At 44.9% G+C, this 23,365-nt stretch overlaps 1 protein-coding gene across 1 annotated transcript in view; it reads left to right on the top strand.

Moving 5' to 3' along the window:
- EMILIN1 (elastin microfibril interfacer 1) overlaps positions 1–23,365 on the top strand; it is a 132,415-nt gene that overhangs the window by 71,214 nt on the left and 37,836 nt on the right. Inside the window, 1 exon segment of the mRNA XM_029596299.1 lies at positions 4,952–5,077. Coding sequence (XP_029452159.1) covers positions 4,952–5,077 — 126 coding nt within the window.

Here is a 23,365-nt window from a genome sequence, read left to right on the forward strand (position 1 = left end):
ACTCTCATGCTCCTGTGTCAGGGACTAATAACATGTTCTTTTGCTTCTGAACAGAATAAAAAAAAAAGCCCCCCCATTTCTTTCTCAATGGCCACAGGCTATGTGCTTCTTGACACACCACTTTCCTTGCTCTCTAACCACAGTGCCTAATGGCCAGCACCACCATCAGCTGGCACAAACTTATTAAAAGGTGAAAACAAGCTGTAAGTGGAGCCTGGGAAGTTTCTGGGCCCCGGTTAGGGAGTCACTGTAGCAGACTGTGAATGGACCCTCTTATAGACCAGGCTTGGGCTCCTGGAAAGGGCTTTCAGGCCGTCCTCTCTGTCTGTCTGCCTGTCTTCCCCATGCCCTCTCAGCTTCCCGTGAAAGGTTTCCCTTGCACCTTAAGGTTAAGAAATCCGCTCCCTCGGGAAACGGCCCCGTTCATTACACTTTGTTCTGGAGTCCTCTTTTGAATTTTGTGTGTGTCTGAAGACACTCCTTCCCTCCACCTCCCACCCCCACATTTACTCCTCTGCTTGGCCTCCTGTAAGTTGATTCTTTAAAATATCAAACGGGATCTGTTTAGCCTAGAGTAGGACAATATATCTGGAATACACCCACCTAAAACATTTCCCCCTAAATGCTGGTAAACATATGCCTGCTCCATTAACAAAAATGCTGTGTGGCGCACTGGTGCAGACAGACATGGAGACAATTTATATGGGAAAAATAAGAGCTAGGGAAGCACGAAAAGTCCCACCAGTTTTAAAAACAGAGGGAGAGAGGGGGCAGAGACACGCATGAACTCTTCACAATACTCCAACTCCTTCTATACAGAAGAACAGGAGAAGGGAGAACTCGGTGTGGTGCAGGCAGCGGGCTTGGTTTGTTACCTCGACTGCTGCATGTGGTGGCCAGAGCTCCTCCACTGCCGCTGCTCTCAACACTCAGAACGAGTCCTATCCAGTGCTCAGTGCACGCTCTCCCCGTCTCACTCAGCGTGGGGATAAGACAGAAGCTGGAAGGATTCAAAGGAGGAAGGTCAGAAGGGGAAAACGAGGAGGTGCTGTGTGCACTGTGCATGCCAAACAAAGAAGGGCCTGGCTATCCATGCCTTGCAAGCTGCAGTGCCCATTACTTATCACACTCTGGGGCTCATACTGTAGCTAGGAAGATAAGGCATGCATGATTGCTCACGTATTCTCAGAAAAAGGAGCTCCTGTGTGTTTAAGAGCCACAGCTGGTGACTCTTCTTCCTGTGAGGTGCTGAGAGCAGTGCATCAGGCAGTGGTGGGTTTCTGTGGTACACCTGATCAGCTCTGAAGGCACACTGGTTGGGAAACAGTGGCTAAAATGGAGGAGGTATCAAAAACATTAGTCACCATCATCTGCTCAGGCACAAAATAAAAATCAGAAAAAAGATTTGCTTTATTTGAACTTCCCAGGGAACTATGTACAAATATGTTTTGGTTTTTTTTACTGGCACTGTTAATTTGCAAAAAAAGAAAAATGGATTGTGTGATATCTTCTGTTATGTAAGCTGTGGATGGTGCTTCACCAGAATGAATAACCATGCACAATAAATATTTAAGCTTACAAGCTGGTTTTTTTTTTTTAAAGGCCCTGACACATTTGTAAAGCTCTAAAAAGCAAAACTTGGACCAGCAAAAGAAATTGTGCAGAATTCTATTTTTTTCCCTCACATTCCTCCCCTGTACAGAATAATAACCGCAGCTAGCACCTGCGAGCAAAGTAAAGTTCCTCAGTGTCTCCCTCAGACCAATACCTGGCTTTAATCTATCCCTCCTCCCCCGGGGCCATGAGGGCTACCTCAGCAGCTCCCTCAGTTTCAAGCACAGCAGTCAGAACTCAGAATCAAATCCAGCTTAAGTCTCCCATGAGCGAGACCCAACCATTCAGGCTTTTCACGTTCCTTCCTGCAGCCAAGTCGTGGCAGGAGAGAGGAGAAAAAAAATGATCAGGTTGTAAGCAGTTTGTGCCTCAAGAAGTAAAAAAGAAACCTATATTTGTTTTAACTCCAATTTTGACTAAAACATTTTGGAAATAATATATATTTATTTCCAAGATTATACTGAGTACGAATGAATTCAGTGACACTTTTAACTTGGGACACTTGAAATGCTTCCGGCAGGACTGTATGGCCGGCCTGTAGAGCTGTTTGCCCTTGGGAGCAGAAAGTACAGTGTTTGTCAAACAGCGATGTTTACTGTAATTTTGGAGCCTGGTGCATGCTGAGAAAGCAATGATGCTTTCCCAGGCAATGCTTTAAGCCTTTGTTGAGCCTATCCAGACACCAAGTGTATGCTCTCACAGCACGTCCTTGATGGGGGCAGGCCTAATACGGCATTCATGAGTCAGCGGACATGAGGCCGTCCAGGAGAACAATTGCACATGGCTGCCCAGTGCTACATTTCAGAAATGCTTACAGGAAAGTATGACTGCCTAGCTGAGTTTTGGGTCGGCTTGACTGAAGTGCTGCCTTAAACTCTGCTCGCTGAGGGATCTCCGCCGAGCCCAGCAAACGGTGTTTTAGTGAAAACCTTGCAGGGTGTGGAGGCGCTGTCTAACACCATAGGAATTCCAGCTGTGCTAACTTTTAGGATGATGAGCAAACATGAGGTTTGAAAGGATCTGCTAAAAACGTCTGCAGCATTTCTCTTGTAATAATATATATCTCATATTACAATGGCTTTGTTGTCTGACTTGCCATAGTAATTCTGGCAGCGTGCGCTGTATAATCAGCACCCAAAAATGTCACTTTTCATTGTAACTTTGCTTTTGTTTATGTCACATTTTACCTTTTTTTAGTGTGGTTGCTTCATTGTTAGCAAGATGGGAAGCAGACACTCTGCATGTCTGTAATTTAGGGCTCCTGAAAAGTGTCTCATGTCTGCACTAGAAACTGAGGTCTCCCATTTATCCACACAGCAGTTGCAGCACGTTCAGCAGCAAGCTTCCCACACACTGCCCGGTTCACTGTACCTGATACTCATTCAAGAGGCAATACCTGGGGGCTAACTAGCTCTACGGTGGTCTGTGTACATTTATAAAGCAGGTCTAAGGCCATCAAAAAAATTAAGCAACCTGATTGGTCCACAAGACCTGCTCTTCACTCGGCATAATTCGAAAATTAGGCCTCATCACATCACCAAGATCTATGCACCCCTATGTCCAAATAATGAATTTTGCCCTGACTGGGTAGATAAATGTTTACAGCCATTAGGATTACTGTGATATTCGCTTTTCCAGTATCTGAAGGCATCAATCAACCCTATTTGGAGAATTTTAATCTACAAAGATGAAAGAGCAAGAATTGACTCTTATGCTGGCTACGCCAAACCTCTGAGTACCAGAAGAGGTCATTCACTCTGTCCGATCAAGCAAGATAAAAAGACGAGACCTCCAGCACGATTTCTTGATATTTTCAAAAGCCTTTGGAAGCTATACATAAGCATCATTTGAGTCATGTTTTAAATGCTCATTGAGAAATTTTGCACTTTTTGGAGACTCTGAGATTACATTAGGTTATTCCAGATAAGAATCTGACCTTCCTGAAGACAGTTAATTGGAAACACTGGTCTCTCATACTTTTTGAGATTTAACATCCAGAAATACTTTCGCAACTGCCAACTGAAACTAGGTCACATAAGGGAATCTGAGCTGAAATTACTTTATTTAACTCTAATTATAGTGATTTATTTGTATGCAACACTAAGAGTACACGTAGCTCTGTACACGATGCAGTTCTGTTCACCCTGTTTCAAAAAAGACATAGCGGAACTAGAAAAGGTGCAGAGGAGGGTGACAAACATGAGATAGAACGGCTCCCCTGTTATGAGAGGATACACAGGTTCGGGCTCTTCAGCTTGGAAAAGAGACAGCTGAAAGGGGACATGATAGAAGTTTATAAAAACATGACTGGGAAGGAACAGATAAATAAAGATTGGTTATTTACCCTTTCAACTACTACTAAAACAAGGGGACAATCCATGAAGATTTAAAATAAATCGTAAAAAGAGCTTTTTTCACTTGGCACACAATCAAGCTATAGAATCTGTTGCCAGAGGATGTAGTCAAGGCAACTGGCGTAACAGGGTGTAAAAGGCGTTCATAGTACATTAATAGCCAGGTAGACTAGGAAAAGTGATTGCTATCCCTGGGAATGAGTAACAGGAATTAGAACTACTTTATGGGATCTGCCAGGTACTCGCAACCCGGACTGGCCACTGCTGGAGACAGGATGCTGGGCTGGATGGACCTTGGTCTGACCCAGCATAGCATTTCTTATGTTTTTGTGTACTCTGCTGTAGCAGATAGATGAGTACAGGGGTTATATTAAAGTAGAATAACAATAGTGTCATACCAGCATATTTTGTGTGAGGATATTCCTTTCCCAGTTCATTCTATGGTGCGCAGCACTGCATTTTTTTTTTTTTTACAGTTAATTCCATGTACTAATTCCTGTCTGCGAATTGGTCAAGTGAGCATGTGGTATTGTAGGATCAGATGCTTCCTATTTTATACACCCTATTGGGAAAATTGATGGTCGTAAGGGGAAACTGAATCATTAAGAAAAGGAAATGTTTGACCTAGCCGAATGTTATTATTACTTCCTTTCTGTTCATAACATGAAACAAAAGCAATTAATTTATGAAAGTAAAATGAATATTCTGTTTACTACAGCGGTCTTTATTAATGCGATGACGAACCATTGAAGTGACTAGAATGTTGAGCATAGACTAATAAGACTGTAGAATGCCTGAATGGGAATGTTAGATCATGCTCATGAGGCCTATTGTTCAGATTAGCAGTGCTGTACTAGAATTATTTGGGTATTTAATACTCTTTTCCATTGCTTCTGCTTACAAAGACCATGATGTGAGCCTCTGATGTAAAGTGCGTTTCTCTTACCTATGATAACCCACTGATGAGATTTTTCTGCTCTCAGGAACTGGTGTGCCTACGTGGTGACTCGGAGTATCAGCTGTGTGGTGGAGGATGGTGTGGAGGCCTATGTCAAACCCGATTATCAGTCCTGTTCCTGGGGTCAGATCCAGTGTCCAAGAGTTGTCACGTGAGTACTGTGATGCAAGCGGGAGAAAGGATGAGCGGGAGAGAAGCAGAGACTGAGACTGAAAGTGGAAAGAAAGCAGAAGGAAGCAATGTCTGTGTGTATAGTCCTGTGAGTATACAGGGGGAAAGGAAAGGCAGTAGCATTAGGGAGCTAACTTAGGCAGCAAAAATGCAAAAATGTGCCTAAGTTACACCAATTTTCAAAGTGGACTTATGAGTCTACTTTGAAAACTATCCCAGCAAATCTACCCCCGCGTCCACTTGTGTGTGAGGAAAACTTTCAGGGAAATGTGTGCACATACTTTTGAAAACGAACAATTATGAACGTAAATCCAAGTCACTCCCTAACACCACTTGCGGAAACCCCTCCACTCAGTCTAGATAAACATCAGCATGAACAGGCAGTATGTGCATAAGTTTACCTGCATACCAGGCGGGCAGTTTTGTAAAAGGGCATTTTTTGCAGGTAAAACATTGTTTTACCTAAAGAAATGCCTCTGAAAATTGCCCTGTAAACAATCATTAAGACTCTACCAGTAAGAAGTAGAAAGAAATTGTTTTGATTTCTCTTTCCCTTGCATAGCTTCTCTCTTCCCATTCCTTTCCGCCTGGCTCTCATCAGGGAGCCATTGCTGTCATCCTCACATTGGGATCCCATTTGGATGAAAAGTGCTATGCATCTCCTAGCTATTAATGTTATTACTACTGTATTATCAGTAATATCTATTATGATTTTATATTAGACTAGTGAAATTGAATACACCTCACATTTTGTGCACATCTGGTTTAGCAGATTGCAAAGGTTATAGTTTTGTCATGGCAGATTTAAAGTGAATCTGCAATAGTCAATCAAAAATGTCAAAAAATATACAGCTCATAGAAGCAGCTCTGACAAATCAGATTTGTGTGGGACAACTGCTTTTTTTTTTTTATAAACATTTATAAAGCGCTTGAATAAAGAAGCATTGAAAAGAGCAGTCATTTTTTTTTTATTTTTAATTGGAGTTTTATTAGAAAGTCACCTAAAAATAGAAATAATGTTCCGGCCAACAGACTTGTTCCTAGCAACATAAATCTTTAAAACAAAATAGTCTCTTAGAATAAATAAATAAATCATAGAAGATTAGACACTATGATAAAATCAAGGGAAAAATATCATTCCATTAGCTCTGTAAGCGCCTGCAGTCTTGGGAATGACCTAAGAACATAAGAACATGCCATACTGGGTCAGGCCAAGGGTCCATCAAGCCCAGCATCCTGTTTCCAACAGTGGCCAATCCAGGCCATAAGAACCTGGCAAGTACCCAAAATCTAAGTCTATTCCATGTTACTGTTGCTAGTAAAGCAGTGGTTATTTTCTAAGTCAACTTAATAGCAGGTAATGGACTTCTCCTCCAAGAACTTATCCAATCCTTTATTAAACACAGCTATACTAACTGCACTAACCACATCCTCTGGCAACAAATTCCAGAGTTTAATTGTGCGTTGAGTGAAGAAGAACTTTCTCCGATTAGTTTTAAATGTGCCACATGCTAACTTAATGGAGTGCCCCCTAGTCTTTCTATTATCTGAAAGAGTAAATAACTGATTCACATCTACCCATTCTAGACCTCTCATGATTTTAAACACCTCTATTATATCCCCCCTCAGCCGTCTCTTCTCCAAGCTGAAAAGTCCTAACCTCTTTAGTATTTCCTCATAGGGGAGCTGTTCCATTCCCCTTATCATTTTGGTTGCCCTTCTCTGTACCTTCTCCTTTGCAACTATATCTTTTTTGAGATGCGGTGACCAGAATTATACACAGTATTCAAGATGCAGTCTCACCATGGAGCGATTCAGAGGCATTATGACATTTTCCGTTTTATTCACCATTCCCTTTCTAATAATTCCCAACAATCTGTTTGCTTTTTTGACTGCCGCAGCACACTGAACCAACGATTTCAATGTGTTATCCACTGTGACGACTAGGGGCCTCATTTTCCAATATCGCATTGGTAACGCATTAGGGGGCGTTACCAATGCAAATGAGGCTTCTTTCGTGCAGTGGGGAAACATCGCGTGCGGCGATGTTTTCGCCATTCGCGAAAACATTAGCACCACACACACACACACACACACACACACACACACACACACACACACAATGTTTTCCCAGTGTGCGATGATTCTTTCAGTGTTTCATCGCAGTGCACAATATTTGCCTATGCCTAGACAGGTATTTTAATCCCTATGGGAGGGCCACCTACTAACTCGGGATGGGGATTAGGTATCAGCGTCGGGGGTTGGGGGCCACTTTCGCATTCCACATGAGACCTACAGAAAGAACAGTGGTCTCTAGTGAAGATTTGCTGGCCGTCGGAGTGAGGAAACTCACTCCAAGAGGAGATTTGGGCTACATTCTCTCCACCTAGCTTGTTGTTGCCCAGGTAGAGTGTCCATCAAGCTAGGTGGAGAGAATGTTGCCCAAATCTCCTCTTGGAGTGAGTTTCCTCACTCCGACGGCCAGCAAATCTTCACTAGAGACCACTGTTCTTTCCGTAGGTCTCATGTGGAATGCGAAAGTGGCCCCCAACCCCCGACGCTCATACCTAATCCCCACCCCGAGTTAGTAGGTGGCCCTCCCATAGGGATTAAAATACCTGTCTAGGGCATAGGCACTATAGTAAGGTTCTCTCTCTCTCTCCCTCCCTCCCTCTCCCCGAGCCTGAAACAGGCTATCTGGAACTATTGTGGACCGTGATAACCCTTTACTGGTCTGTAACGCAAATTTGAGGGTTGTAGTTATTAGCTGCGCTAATACTGCGGCTGTTTCGCCGCACACGATAAACTGGTTCCTGCTTTACATATACTCCACCCCCTGAATACCAAATTACTAATTCACACGCAGTAAACTGCTTGGAAAATGAGGCCCTTAGCTGGGTAGCTTGTGAGTTATCCAACTAAATTGCTTTAAATATGGATCTCTTAGGGCTCAGTATTCAGATGGTTTGTCCAGGTAAGTCAGGGACCTAGCTGAACAAAGAGTGGGTTTAAATTTCTCACCACTCTGCTAGTCTCCAATTTATTTGACTAACTGTTTAGCTGGATAAAGTTTAGTTAAGATAAGTTGGATGTGTATTCAGAGTTAGTCAGATAACTTAGGCAGCTAACTCTGGTTGTGCCAGAGAGAAGTTCTATAGTTAACTAAGTAAGTTTATCCAGCTGACTAGGCCTTTGTTCAGCTATTTTCAACAAATTGCCTAATCGGCAGCATTTTGCTGAATATTTGTGACAATATATCCAGCTTTTAGCCAAATAGTCTACTCACCATGCTGCTGAAAATTAGCCTCCAGCTGTCAGCAAACTAGATTTTCCATTTTTTATTCTCCCAAAGGTTATTCAGGATCCTGTGGCTTAGAAGTAGAGTATAGGCTGCACGCCCTCCATGAGGAAAGTTACTTTGGGCTATGTCTGCATACGTACCGGCCGATACAATAAAGACGTGCGGAAAACAGGCGCCCAGTGAGGAGCGCCCGCTTTTCTAACTCTCACCCAGTCACCTCTCCTGGGCGCGCCATACAATATTTACATGAGGAATCACGCTAAAAAGGAGGCACTAGGGACAATTGCGTGCCCCTCGTGCCCCCTTGGCAGCAGATGCCCAGGAGAGGTGGCTGTCAGCGGGTTAGGAAAACGGACGCTCGTTAATCGAGCATCCCTTTCCCTAACCTGACCACCGGCACACTTTTATTTTTAACCTTTTGGTTCCTCCGACTTAATATCACCACGATATTAAGTCGGATGATGAACAGAAAAGCAGTATTTTCTTCTTTCTGAACACTGTTTTTGGCTGCTCAGAAATTAATGCCTGCTCTGCTCAGCCATGGGTTAGGAAAATGGACGTTCGTAGAACTGAGTGTCGCAATTGTCCCTAGCACCCTCTTTTTTTAGCGCTAGCCCTCATTTAAATATTGTATCGCGTGCAAAGAAGAGGTGGCTGGGCACGCGTTAGGACAGCAAGCGCTCCACACTGGGCGCCTGTTTTCCGCACGTCTTTATTGTATCGGCCGGTACGTATGCAGACATAGCCCAAAGTAGCTTTCCTTATGGAGGGAGTGCAGCCTATATTCTACTTCTAAGGAGAATTAAAAAAAAAAAAAAAAAGGAAAATCCAGTTTGCATCCCCCCGAAACTGAGTGCACTATTTAACACATGGTTGGAAGTGTGTTTTTGACGCGCTAAACCCCTTATGGTATAAGGGGTTGTGGACGTGCATCCAAAATGCGCGTCCAACCGCGCATTAAACAGTGTGCTCAGCTGAGCGCATTTATTGTATTGGCCTGATACATAGTTACTGCAAACTGCTTTCTGCAGAAAAGGAAAGAAAAAAAAAGACCAGGTCTCACTATGCTCACTATCTCTCACTGCTGACATCATCATGGCTTAAAGGGACAAACCCCTTTCTGAATGCCTACTGATTAACAATTAAAGGTTATTATTCAATATGGGTAGATATTAAGTCTGGAGGAGGTTAAGGATCACATCCATACAGATTTAAGAGTGATACTTAAGCAGGATATAGTAAAAAACAGGACTGCCCTGTTTAAAACAGGATCCCTAACCACTCTAGGCAGAGCACAGCATCACCCATACTTATTAATAGCTGCACTACACTGTCTGCTAGCTCCTATGTGTAAGTGAACCAGTGAATCTCCCCTGGCCCAACCAGTACTGACATGAGACAGATCTGAAAAAGTCTCAGCGTGGAATTACGGATATTTGGAGAATGAGGCTAAAAAGCAAAGTGTGGTGGCAAAAGGCAGTAAATAACTGTAAACAGCAATTGTAAAGAAAAGTTGAAAACCACTTTGCAGTGACACACCTCAGCTTAGAATATGCTTCTGCCTCAGCCCCTTCTATTTCTGGTAGACATTGCAAGAGTATATGCCAATGCACCTTCATAATGTCCCTACAGAAATAGCAACCCCTCCCCCACCCCCCAACCCTGCAAAACTTAGTTCTTGTTATCTTTCTCCCCTGGTTAACAGTGGGCAGGTAGCAAGCAGGGCTAATTATTCTGGCAAATGGTGTGTGAGAAAGTCTCCTTGAATCACTATTGGGGTTATTCAAGGCAAGCTAGTTTGTGTGCCTCAACGAGAGATATCAGGTACATGGGAAGCCAAAACTGCATGCAACCATCTGGCCATAAGGCCAAAATTGATCAATAACAGACATGTGACAGCCTTAGGTACTGGGGTGTCAGCCATAGGAGGAGGCATAAATGGGATGCCAGTGCTGCTGCTACCTCCATTCCACCATCATCACCAGGAACGCCGGTATATAAAAGTTAAAAATAAATAAATAAAATAAAAATATGTACCCGGTCTAGCTGTGTTGGATTTACTCAATTATGAGAGTCACATGTCTATATCAGTGGCTCTCAAACAAGTTCTTGGGATATACCTAGCCAGTCGGGTTTTCAGGATATCCACAGTAAATACGCACAATGTAGATTTGCTTACAGCAGAGGCAATGCATGCAAATCTTACCTCATGCATGTTCATCATGGATATCCGGAAAAATCAGACTGACTGGGTGCATCCCAAGGACTGGGTTGAAAACCACCAGTCTCAATAGTAGTTAGTTACTGTAGTTAAAATAAGAAACAGTGGCACTGAATAATTTACCCTGGGTGAAAAACTAATTTGTTTAATATCCAGCTTCTCAACTAGGTATCAAAATTCTGACAAAGCATGTCAAAATTTGCCTGCTTCAAGCTCAATCTCAGGTTATTCGCACACCTCTAATTGTAAACACATACCGCTTGGTCAATACTTGAAAAGCTAATCAACATTTGAGTTGCCTGATGTGAGACACTTGGAGAAGAAGATTGTGTCTGGTAACATGCAATCACCTTCCAGATGCTAAGAAGACTGATGTGAGCAGAATTCCATGTCAGCAAAATATAACTCTTCCCCCTCTAATCTTAAGAATTAATATTGGAAACCCAGCCTACAACACGTATAGACAAGCACACACACAAGCACACTGCAAACACATGCTACACATCATCAACACATAGGCATAATATAAAAACAAGGATGTAAACCCAGAAAGGGCAATAATGAAAGCCCTTTCCATGGATAAAATGTTGTTTTATCCTTTGGAAATGGGCTTTTTGATTATTGCTCACCGTCTACCCAGGTAAAAATACCACATATGTCAGCAGTGCAGGTATCTTTACCAGGCATTCCCTGGGTGCTAGTATGTCAGGAGAGGCATTTAAGTGGATACTTTTCAATAATCAACACTACCTTGAAAAGGTTTCTGCACAAAAAGCAATCATAAATTTGCGTGGATACCTTTTGTGAGGCATTAAGCCAAGCAAAACTACCCGTGCAGTTTTGCTTTAATTATTTTGGCAAACGTCCACAGAGGTAAAATTACCCATTGGGGTTGTCTAAATCACAGCTAGTTTGGTTATCTATCAAATATTGCACATAGGTAAAACACAACTTGCATAAAAATTTAGCCCCACAAACGCATGTAATATAAAGGATATTTTAAACTCAACAGGACATTCACCCTAAGAGTTCTGCAATTTCAATCATAGATTCACAAAACCTCCTCCCTCCCTTTTATTGTTTTCAATTTTGATTTTGCCCTTTTTTCTTTTTTTTACTTTATAAAATTTTTAATCCACTTATATTTAAAAAGAAACACATATCTTCCCTATGTTCACCATGAAACCTCATTTCATTTAAAAATGCCACATTGCAGATGATCATTTGTCATATATAATCCCACTTCAAGCGCTGACTGCTGTTATCCATATGACCATTATATCCTTTCATCACATGCAGAAGATATTATTCTTAGTGTTCAAAGTTGAAAACTCATTGGGGCCAATACAATACTGTTTGCTGCGGCTTGCGCATGGCTTAATACGCAATTGGACGTGCATTTTGGACATGCATTCATAACCCCAGATGCAATACGGGGATTAGTGCATCCTCAACGCGTGTCCAACTGCTGCATAGCTAATAGCGCTCATCACATGTAAATACCATGTAGATAAGACTATTAGCTAATACCCGCGATGTAAAAACTTTCCCGCGGGGTCAATGCACCCATTGCAACGTGGCAAATTTTATGCCAGTCAAGGGCTGGCGTTAAGGTATGCCATGCTCAAGGGCTCATTGGTAAAAACAAAAAATCCTGCTTTCTGTGATTCCTCCTATTAGTATCGTCGCCATACTAAGTAGGAGGAACCCCAGAAAGCAGATTCTGGTAAAAAAAAAGTCTTGGGTAAAAAAATATAATAATTCCGGTCGCCCAATGTAAACGTACAAGATACAGGGTCCAGGCCGTGTATCTTGTGCGTGTATATTGTGCCGGTAGTGGGAGAAAATGGCTGCTCATATTGAGCGTCCATTTTCCCAACCCACACTAACAGCCACCTATCCTGTGCGCCTGATGCCGAGGAGGCACTAGGGACGCACAATTTTCCCTAGCGGCTCCCTTTTAGCGTGACTCCTCATTTAAATATTGCACCATGTGCCCAGGAGAGGTGGCTGGGCACGCATTAGGAAAAAGGCGCTCAATGTTGAGTGCCTGTTTTCTGCGCACATGTATTGCATCGGCCCCATTATGATGAACTTATCTATGTTGAAGTCAGCATTATCTTCTTGGCAAGACAGCATTCAAGCATTAGCTGTTTCATCACCCATGTAGGCACTATATCGATTCACCACATCTGATGCTGACAGCTGACAGTGTTTTGCCAATACGGCTGCTTCAGGATATGTTTTCTTCATGAACATAATGGTGGCATTTGTGGGACTAATTTATTATGTTAGCTTCCGTCTCTTACATATTTTGGTTTACATATACAAAAGAAAAAGAACCATTCGCATCTTTTGTATTCTGTAATTCCAGGGGCTATTGCATTGCAAGACTTCTTTGAATAACACAGACATGATTAAGGCAAGGTCAGCTCATTTTACCAATTTGCAGTGATATTATTCAGCAGTAACTCCATCTTGAACCCTTACACAGCCAAAACTGATGATGTAATTTTTGGATAGATTATTTTTCTCTAACAGAAATGGCCTAAGGAGCAGGAACAGATGTCTTGGGACAGTGGCTGCTGCTGCTACTGTGGCGCCCCCTGCTGATAGAAAAGCATCACTGAGAGCATTAGTCCTAAAGGAGATTTCCCCGCCAGGCCTCGTCCTGTGAAGGAACTTGAGTCTCCTCCAAGGCATGATGTCTGGGAAGGGGAGTTTAGAAAGTGGGAGAACAGTAGGAAAAAAATTGAAGCAGGATTGAAGGCCACCAAAAATGCTCAAGCATCATCCTAAAACACAATAAAATAATCCTCAGATTCGGTTGCAAACCATCTAAAACTCAATCCCTTGAGCAGCAGGCCTTACCTCTTATCAAATCAGTTTGCTCTCCTCTTCTCGGTGCATTGCTCCCAGTAATTTCTCTACAGTTAGACTGCTAATGCTTTCTATACAGAGGGCAACTTTCAAAGCCATTTAAAAATGTCCTGCCCAGTGAATGCATAAATTTATATCCATGTATAGATTATGTATGCAAATTTATGCACACAATGAGCAAAGTGTTCCAGGGACGGAGTCAGGGCAGGGTCAGGATGTAAGCGCATGCTTTTTTCTTACAAAAAGAAGGTTTGTAGGTTCCGCTGGGGAAGTGCCTGCACAAACGGCAGGAACAAGACTATGTGGGTCCTTTTTCTGATTCAGTTTTTGAAAAGGAACCTTCTTTCTTTGGAAATCCACATAAAATCTGTGGGTAAAATATAGCCTTGGCATTACCCTTCCCCATGAGCGGAAGATACAGAGATCCCCCCAATTAAAACCACATCCAAGCACACATTGATATTTTGCTTCGGGGTGGTACTGTAATGAGGCAGGGTTAGGCGGCTGCCTTAGATGACAAAAGTGACCCCAAAACACCCCTGTACCAGCCACCTCACTGCCTGCTGCTTCAGTGGTCCTCCAGTGGTTGACATCATTGCACTGTGAGGACCTGTTTTGTTCGGTCATGGCTCACTCATGTGGCAGGAGAGCTTAGGCCTCCAGAGTTTGATGGCACGGTCCTTTCCTGTTCTGCTCTGCTTGCAGGCATGTTTAATTGAGCCCCGTTGGGGGATCTTGTTTGAGGTTAGCTTATTCTACTTTATGCTCCACAGAGTGGCAGGAGTCAGACTCTGGAGAGAGAGAGAGAGAGAGAGCACACCAGCCGGGGCCGTGGGAGGTGGGGGAGCATGGGTGAAAGCAGCAAACGGCGCTTGGAAGGTCTTTCTTTGGCAGCAGCTCTGTGTGGATGAGTTTCCGCCTCTCTGGCCAAATGCGGATTAAAAGCGTTCAACAGACATAGACATTGTTTAAAAATACAATCCTAGAGTCACAGTCCATATGTATTCCACACATTAAGAAAGGTGGAAGGAAGGCAAAACAATTACCATCATGGTTAAAAGGTAAGGTGAAAGAGGCTATTTTAGCCAAAAAAGCATCCTTCAAAAATTGGAAGAAGGATCCATCTGAAGAAAACAGGATAAAACATAATCATTTGTTGAGGAGATACTAGTTAATGGAGATGGTTTTCAGGGGTGATGAGTCAGACAAACTGAACAAAATCACTGTGAACCTGGAAGATGTAGTAGGCCAGATTGACAAACTAAAGAATAGCAAATCACCTGGACCGGATGGTATGCATCCTAGGGTACTGAAGGAACTAAAAAATGAAATTTCTGATTTATTAGTTGAAATTTGTAACCTATCATTAAAATCATCCATTGTACCTGAAGACTGGAGGGTGGCCAATGTAACCCCAATATTTAAAAAGGGCTCCAGGGGCGATTCAGGTAACTATAGACCGGTGAGCCTGACTTCAGTGCCAGGAAAAATAGTGGAAACTATTCCCAAGATCAAAATTGTAGAGCATATAGAAAGACATGGTTTAATGGAACACAGTCAACATGGATTTACCCAAGGGAAGTCTTGCCTAACAAATCTGCTTCATTTTTTTGAAGGTGTTAATAAACATGTGGATAAAGGTGAACCGGTAGATGTAGTATATTTGGATTTTCAGAAGGCATTTGACAAAGTCCCTCATGAGAGGCTTCTACGAAAACTAAAAAGTCATGGGATAGGAGGCGATGTCCTTTCATGGATTTCAAACTGGTTAAAAGACAGGAAACAGAGAGTAGGATTAAATGGTCAATTTTCTCAGTGGAAAAGGGTAAACAGTGGTGTGCCCCAGGGATCTGTACTTGGACCGGTGCTTTTCAATATATATATAAATGATTTGGAAAGGAATACGACGAGTGAGGTTATCAAATTTGCGGATGATACAAAATTATTCAGAGTAGTTAAATCACAAGCGGATTGTGATACATAACAGAAGGACCTTGCAAGACTGGAAGATTGGGCATCCAAATGGCAGATGAAATTTAATGCGGACAAGTTGCAAGGTGTTGCATATAGGGTAAAATAACCCTTGCTGTAGTTACACAATGTTAGGTTCCATATTAGGAGCTACCACCCAGGAAAAAGATCTAGGCATCATAGTGGATAATACTTTAAAATCGTCAGCTCAGTGTGCTGCAGCAATCAAAAAAGCAAACAGAATGGGAAGGGAATGGTTAATAAAACAGAAAATGTCATAATGCCTCTATTTCTCTCCATGGTGAGACCGCACCTTGAATACTGTGTACAATTCTGGTCACCGCATCTCAAAAAAGATATAGTTGCAATGGAGAAAGTACAGAGAAGGGCAACCAAAAAAATAAAGCGGATGTAACAGCTCCCCTATGAGCAAAGGCTGAAGAGGTTAGGGCTGTTCAGCTTGGAGAAGAGACAGCTGAGGGGGGATATGATAGAGGTCTTTAAGATCATGAGAGGTCTTGAACGAGTAGATGTGAATCGGTTATTCCTTCGAATAATAGAAGATCTAGGGGGCATTCCATGAAGTTAGCAAGTAGCACATTTAAGACTAATCGGAGAAAATACTTTTTCACTCAACGCACAATAAAGCTCTGGAATTTGTTGCCAGAGGATGTGGTTAGTGCAGTTAGTTTAGCTAGGTTCAAAAAAGGTTTGGATAAGTTCTTGGAGGAGAAGTCCATTAACGGCTATTAATCAAGTTTACTTAGGGAATGACCTCTGCTATTACTGGCATCAGTAGCATGGGATCTTCTTAGTGTTTGGGTAATATGGGCACACGTGACCACACTCGCTCGCTCCATACCTTCGTCTCTTAATAAACACCAACAGACCTTTCTTGGGTGAAAATAGGCCGCAGCTTTATTAACATACAGGCCCGAGCCAATCATTAACATTATACAAAACAACCTGGTTTCAGCATCCAACCCCCGACCCTCCGCCTCTCTCCGGCAGGACGGTCCACAACCAGCCATCCGGCTCGGTGATCCGGCCTCACACACCGGGTTCGGACTCCCGCCACCTGCCTGCAAGGAGCCGAAACCTGTGTGGACTCCCGCCACCAACCTGCAAGGGGCCTGGCCCAGAGTCTCCCGCCGCCTTGCCAGCAAGGAGCCACCATCGCTGACAACAGCCCCCCCCAGTTGTCAACCTCCGTCAACTCCAGCTGAAACCCCCCCTTTGCCAACAATAACAAACATTATGGCTCGGGCCAACCGCCCGCCCCCGCTGCGACAGCCGAAACATTACACAAACGTGTGAACTTATCGGGAGGGAGGGAGGGAACGCAAAGCCCTGCCTCTCTCTGCTTCTTCGCCGCACGAATCCCCCTCAGTGGCCGCGCTCCCGCAGATCCCCCAAACCCTGCCTCCCACGTGACCCCCCGAGCCAACCAGGGCCTATCGTTGCCCTAGCAACGTTTCCCGGTGGCCAATCACCCTTCTCCCACTGGCGTCTCTTCCCCCCCCCCCCCTTTTGTGACCGCCCCTCGACCCCTATCCTTGCTGCGCCCCTGTCCACCCCTCCCCCCTTCCCTAGCTCGCAACTGGCCCGGACCCATATTACCGTGCTCGACCGGATACTGGCTCCGGTCGAGCTTCCATAATTGCCAGGTTCTTGTGGCCTGGTTTGGCCTCTGTTGGAAACAGGATTCTGGGCTTGATGGACCCTTGGTCTGACCCAGCATGGCAATTTCTTATGTTCTTATGTGTCTGCTGTTTTGAAATATATTCTTGGTGTTGGGGAAATTTTTTAAAATGTTTACAGGAGTTACTACCATAAGAAGCTTACTGGGCAGACTAGATGGACTATTTGGTCTTTTTCTGCCGTCATTACTATGTTACTATGGGGTAGATTTTAAAAGATGCGCGCGCATCCATGTGTGCGCGGTTCCTGGCGCAGGCACATGGACGCACTGATTAAGGAGCGGAGTGGGAGGGAAATTCCCTACCCCCCTACCTAAACTCCCTCCTTCTTCCCTTCTCCTCCCCACACCCCAAACCCCGAGTTTTATGTGCATAAGCCCTGGGTTTTATGCGCACCTGCATTTTAAAATCCGGCCTTTAGTTACTATTAAATTGTCACCATAATGTTGGAAACAAAAAATAAGGAAAATGTGATAAAAAATAAGAAGAGCAATCCCCTCTAATCTGCCTATCCTTTTTTTTTTTTTTATTTTCAACTTACTTCAGAGCCGGTGCTGAAGTAAGTTGTGAGTCATCGGGACAGCGTAGAATGGCGCTGTCCTATTCCATCTAGCCACACCCCTCCCCACCCAGACTCCGGCCCCCAGCCTGCTCCTTTGAAGAGGCCCAGCACTTGTGTGCGACTGCGTACCAGGGTTTACGTGCATGGCCGAGCCCCTTTGAAAATGTGTGCGGCGTGCGCAAGGCCCGGCCACATGCATAAACCCCGGGTTTTATGCGCACCTGCATTTTAAAATCCGGCCTTTATTTACTATTAAATTGCCACCATAATGTTGGAAACAAAAAATAAGGAAAATGTGATAAGAAATAAGAAGAGCAAGTCCCCTCTCATCTGCCACGTCTTCTTTCCATTGCAATAAAACAGACTCTGCTTGGTCTCTTCTAATCTCTGCCCCCTCCGAACCCCGAAGGATCCTCTGGACTTGAGACATGCTTTCTTGCATTCCAATATAGTTTGGGGGGATTTTTTTGTCTCCATTGTTTACATTGGAAGGCAATGGCATGGGTTTGTTACCCTTTCTGTGAAGAATTACTTTTTCATATTATTCCTGAATCTACCACCCTCCAGTCTGCTATCGTGATCCTTTCTTCTAAACAAATAAATAAATAAATGCTTGCCTGGTGCGGCAATAATCAAGGGCATTTCCATGGGTAAAAGAGTAATTTGCCCACAGTAATGAGGATTTTCATTATTGCCCATCCCCGATGCGAACAAAATTATCTGCAAATAATTTTGTCCACATAGTTAAAAAGCATTCCTGGAGGCAGGGAGAGGGCAGACTGTGCACAATTGTGGAGTTATCTTTTATTTGGTAAATTGCTGTCATAAATTGTAAGTTACTTTACTAAACTAATTGAATTAGCTATGTGAATGACTTTCAATTGATGTAACTAGTGCTTTAGTTAGTTAGCTATTGATTGAGACCCTGACATATTTGTGTTAAAGGTCATGAAACATTTTTTGTGAGGGGGTGGAGTCAATAAAGTACTGATAAGAATTAAAATCTACTTCCAGGCTCAATCCTCTGCAGGTAATTATTAAAGGGCAACACCAAAAGCAAAAGTACTTATGACATGTACATTTTCTTTCATTATTGTGGCAAATTCCATTGGTTAAAATAATCCATGAGTTTTGCCAGACCATGGATAGTCTGTTTATCTTCCTCTAGTGTATTATTTATTAACACAGGTACTCGTGACCATTCGTCCGGGCAGGCACACTCTTTTGCTCCCCTTACCCCACACAAATTAGACACAACAACTGTATGGCATAACAATAAGGCCGCAGTTTATTAAAACCTAACCCGAGCCACTTTAACAATATTCCAAAATTAACTCCCTCCACCTCCACCACCTGCCGCGAACCATTCTTCACTTACCATCGCGGCCCAATGGTAAGCAGCTTGGAGCCCCCCCCCCCCTTCACCTACCTCGCCACGCCGTCAGTGAGGGTAAGCTTGCGGCCTGAGCATCGGCCCCCCCCCTTGCTCTTTAGGCCTTCTCGTGCAGCAGCCCCAAAACTGCACGAGCATTACCCCCCCTGCAGCGTGCCCTTTCCCCTTCCAAATAATACACACTCACATATGGCTCGGGTTTCCGCCGACTGCGACAAACCAGAATGAACAAAGAAGCCCCGAACCCCTAATGGGCGGGAGGGAGGGAAGCAAAATCGCCTCTGCCTGCTTCGCTGCCGGATCCCTCACTGGCTGCTCCCCCCACCCAGCCCTACGCTATCCATCTTGTGCCCCAATGGCAGCGCAGCCGTTCAAAATGCTGCACTGCCATTGGCCCCTTCTTCCTCGCTCCCTCTCTCCCCCCCCCTCCACCCCGAACCCCCTCCCCCTCGCTTCCGTTGTCCCTACCTCGGCCCGATCCCGCGTTACCTTCGGCGAACGCGGGACCAGCCCGGTTCGCCTCCATTAACACAGGTACTCGTGACCATTCGTCCGGGCAGGCACACTCTTTTGCTCCCCTTACCCCACACAAATTAGACACAACAACTGTATGGCATAACAATAAGGCCGCAGTTTATTAAAACCTAACCCGAGCCACTTTAACAATATTCCAAAATTAACTCCCTCCACCTCCACCACCTGCCGCGAACCATTCTTCACTTACCATCGCGGCCCAATGGTAAGCAGCTTGGAGCCCCCCCCCCCCCTTCACCTACCCCGCCACGCCGTCAGCGAGGGTAAGCTTGCGGCCTGAGCATCGGCCCCCCCCTTGCTCTTTAGGCCTTCTCGTGCACCAGCCCCAAAACTGCACGAGCATTACCCCCCCTGCAGCGTGCCCTTTCCCCTTCCAAATAATACACACTCACAAATGGCTCGGGTTTCCGCCACCAAACTTACCGCGGACGGAACCGGCTCCGCGCACGTGGCCGACTGGCGAACCGACCGGGACCTCGCCGGGGGGGCGAGCACGCAGGGCTGCCGACGGTTTGCCATCCGCTTTGGACTTGGTCCGCCGCATATCGACTGTGGTTCAACCGAGGCCCTGTTTGGGTCGCAGAGCGGGGGATTCGGCAAGGAGCAAGCAAAATCGCCTCTGCCTGCTTCGCTGCCGGATCCCTCACTGGCTGCTCCCCCCACCCAGCCCTACGCTATCCGTCTTGTGCCCCAATGGCAGCGCAGCCGTTTCAAAATGCTGCACTGCCATTGGCCCCTTCTTCCTCGCTCCCTCTCTCCCCCCCCTCCACCCCAAACCCCCTCCCCCTCGCTTCCGTTGTCCCTACCTTGGCCCGATCCCGCGTTACCTTCGGCGAACGCGGGACCAGCCCGGTTCGCCTCCATTTAAACCTCTGAGGTGCATATTAGATTGTCTTTTCATAGCTCCCATTGACTTCTTCTCCTCTGGGCAGAGCTTCCCAACCTGTCCTTGTGACTCCCCACAAACATATATGGGATCTCCCTGAAATTGTCATAGATAAAGAGAATTGTCAAAGAGAAGGAGTTTGCTCCCAAACTTTCTCATCTCTCACATACACACACTCTCTAAAACACTCACATGCTCATTTGCACATACACATGTTCACTCGCTCTCATTCTTCTCATTCTCCCACATACTCTCGCTCTCTCATACACTCATTAGGGATATGAAGGCCAAAGACTTTTTATTTTGGTTCATTTCAGTTTGTTTGAGTGGGGATTTTCATTTCTTTTTGTTTTGTTCTCTTTATTTTGTTTTTTCATTTTTGGAAATTTGTGTGCACAGTGCATAGTTGCATGCACAAAAAAGCACTTTGGAGGTAAATGTAACATACTATCATAGCAATTTTAAAAAGCCATTTACGCACATAGAGGTAGATTTTAAAAGAAGCGCATGTGGCGTACATGTGCGTGTGCCACCCGGCGCGTGCAAGGGGGGGCACAATTGTGCACCTTGTGCACGCGAGCCGCACTGCCTTCCCCCGTTCCCTACCCCCCACCCCACCTTCCCTTCCCCTACCTCCCCTGCCCTTTCCCCACTACCTTTTCCTTTGCTTTTTTTTATCTCCAAACTTACTTCAGCCATGGGGCTGAAGTAAGATGCGCGCGCCGCCCAACTGCCGGCACGCAATCCCCGGCACAGCAGCAAATGTGGCCGCTATGCCAGGAGCCTGACCCCGCCCCCGCCCTGCCCCTCCCCTTTTTACAAGCCCCTGGACTTACACGCGTCGCCGGGCCTTTTTAAAATAGGCCTGGCGTGCGTAACCCTTTTAAAATCTACCCCATAAAGTGCACTTACATGTGAATATCCTATGGAGAATTCAATGGCATATATTGTAGCAATTTTCAAAAGCCCACTTAAACAGGTAAAGTGCATTTAATCGTGTAAAACCTAATTTTAAGCATGTAAATGCTTTTTTAAATCAGGCCCATAGTGTATGCACATTAGAAGTTGTGCACATAAATTGCCAATTTTTGTGTGGGCAGCTTACACACTGCATGCATAAACTTTCAAAATGAAAACTGCGCACACAAACTTTAAAAAGGTGTTTGTTGTTTTTAGACACACAGTTGATTCGGTGTATTGCATGTGAAACAAACCAAAAATATCCTTTTTAGTTCTGAAAAATGCATTTGTTTTAAATGAATGTAATTCTTTAACTCTCAAATGTACGCACACACACACACTCCATTCTCTCTCTCACACATGCAATCTCTCTTTAACCCACCTACATACTCAACTCTCTCTTTTTCACTCACATACATGCTCAAATTCTCTCTCTCTCTCTCACACACACACACAGTTTCTTTAACATACTCATTCCCCCCCCCCCCCAAGCAGCAGTAGCCTCAGCATCCTCCTTCAGACCCTTGTGGCTGATGGGACTCCTCCTCTTTCTTCCAGCTGCTTGAGCTAATGGCTGCTACTGCTTCTTCTTGGGCCATGCTGCCAGATCCTCCTTCTTTCAGCTGTACTAGTAGACACAACAATTGTGGTTTCCTCCTTCCCACCCATGTGAGCCCACGTGACAGATCTTCCTCTTCCAGGGCCACGTCAGTCTCTTCCTCCGGTGTTTACCAGGAGGCCCAGTCATTTATCTGGGATCCTGGAGACTCTAGGTCAAATCCAGAGCGTTTCCAAGGTCTGCCCATAAACCAGCTGGGTTTTCAAGGTAGCTACAATTTATTTATTTATTTAAAATACTTATATACCCCGGTTTACAATAAGAACATACATAAGGAATGTGTAGGAAACACGGCGTGGTCTGTGGACCTCTAGCCTGAGTTGGCGTTGACGCTACCTGAGAGGGAAAACCCCCACAGGTCCCCAATGTCAGAAGGTGAGGCCGGAGGAAGACAGGGGCCAGTGGGAGCCTCGCCAATACCAGCCCTCATTCCCCGCAGGTTGAGCCCTTGGGTGGGCCCCTGAGAAGTGGTATTGGTGCTGGGGTCCGAAGCTGGAGCAGGAACGAGATAGGAGACAGGCGGCTGGCTGGCAAGGCAAGACAAGGCAGGCTGAGTTCAGGTGCCAGCAGCAGGGAGAGGAGGAGGACGCCTGCCTAGAGTCCGAAGGCAGATGGCAGGCAGGCCAGGGATGGCCAAAAGCCACGATCCCGCAGAAGGGTTGATAGGTGAAGTGAAGTGAAGTCCCACAGAAGATCCCGCAGAAGATCCCGCAGAAGATCCCGCAGAAGGGTTGATAGGTGAAGTGAAGTGCCTGGCGTCTGTTTGCGTTACACTGTGAACCGATGTGATATCCTGGATGAATGTCGGTATATAAAAATTTTAAATAAATAAATAAATAAATAAATAAGTCCAGTCCAAGATTCAGAGGCAGGCGGCAGACGAGCAGAGTGAAGTCCAGTCCAAGATTCAGAGGTGAAAGGTGGTGCTATTGGGCGCGCTACTGGCGGCGATAAGGGTTCTTACCTTTTCGCCGTCAGCAAAGTTTCTGTGGCGTCTGCCCCGACGCCACCCTGATTCCTCCTCTTCTGGTGCCGATGCTGCCCCAACTCCACTCCTATCTAGCTATCACAAGCGAAAAGGGACTCTTTGCATGCAAAAAGTCCCTTTTCGCGTGTGATAGGGATAGAAAATGACCCCCTAAATTAGATAAACATGCAGAGAAGGACTAAACTTGAAATCAATCAGCAACAGGCCTAAGCAAGGTAAAAATACAAAACAATAGGTTGTAGCAGTAGGTTCA

Source organism: Rhinatrema bivittatum, chromosome 3, assembly GCF_901001135.1.
Source record: "Rhinatrema bivittatum chromosome 3, aRhiBiv1.1, whole genome shotgun sequence".
NCBI lineage: Eukaryota > Metazoa > Chordata > Amphibia > Gymnophiona > Rhinatrematidae > Rhinatrema > Rhinatrema bivittatum.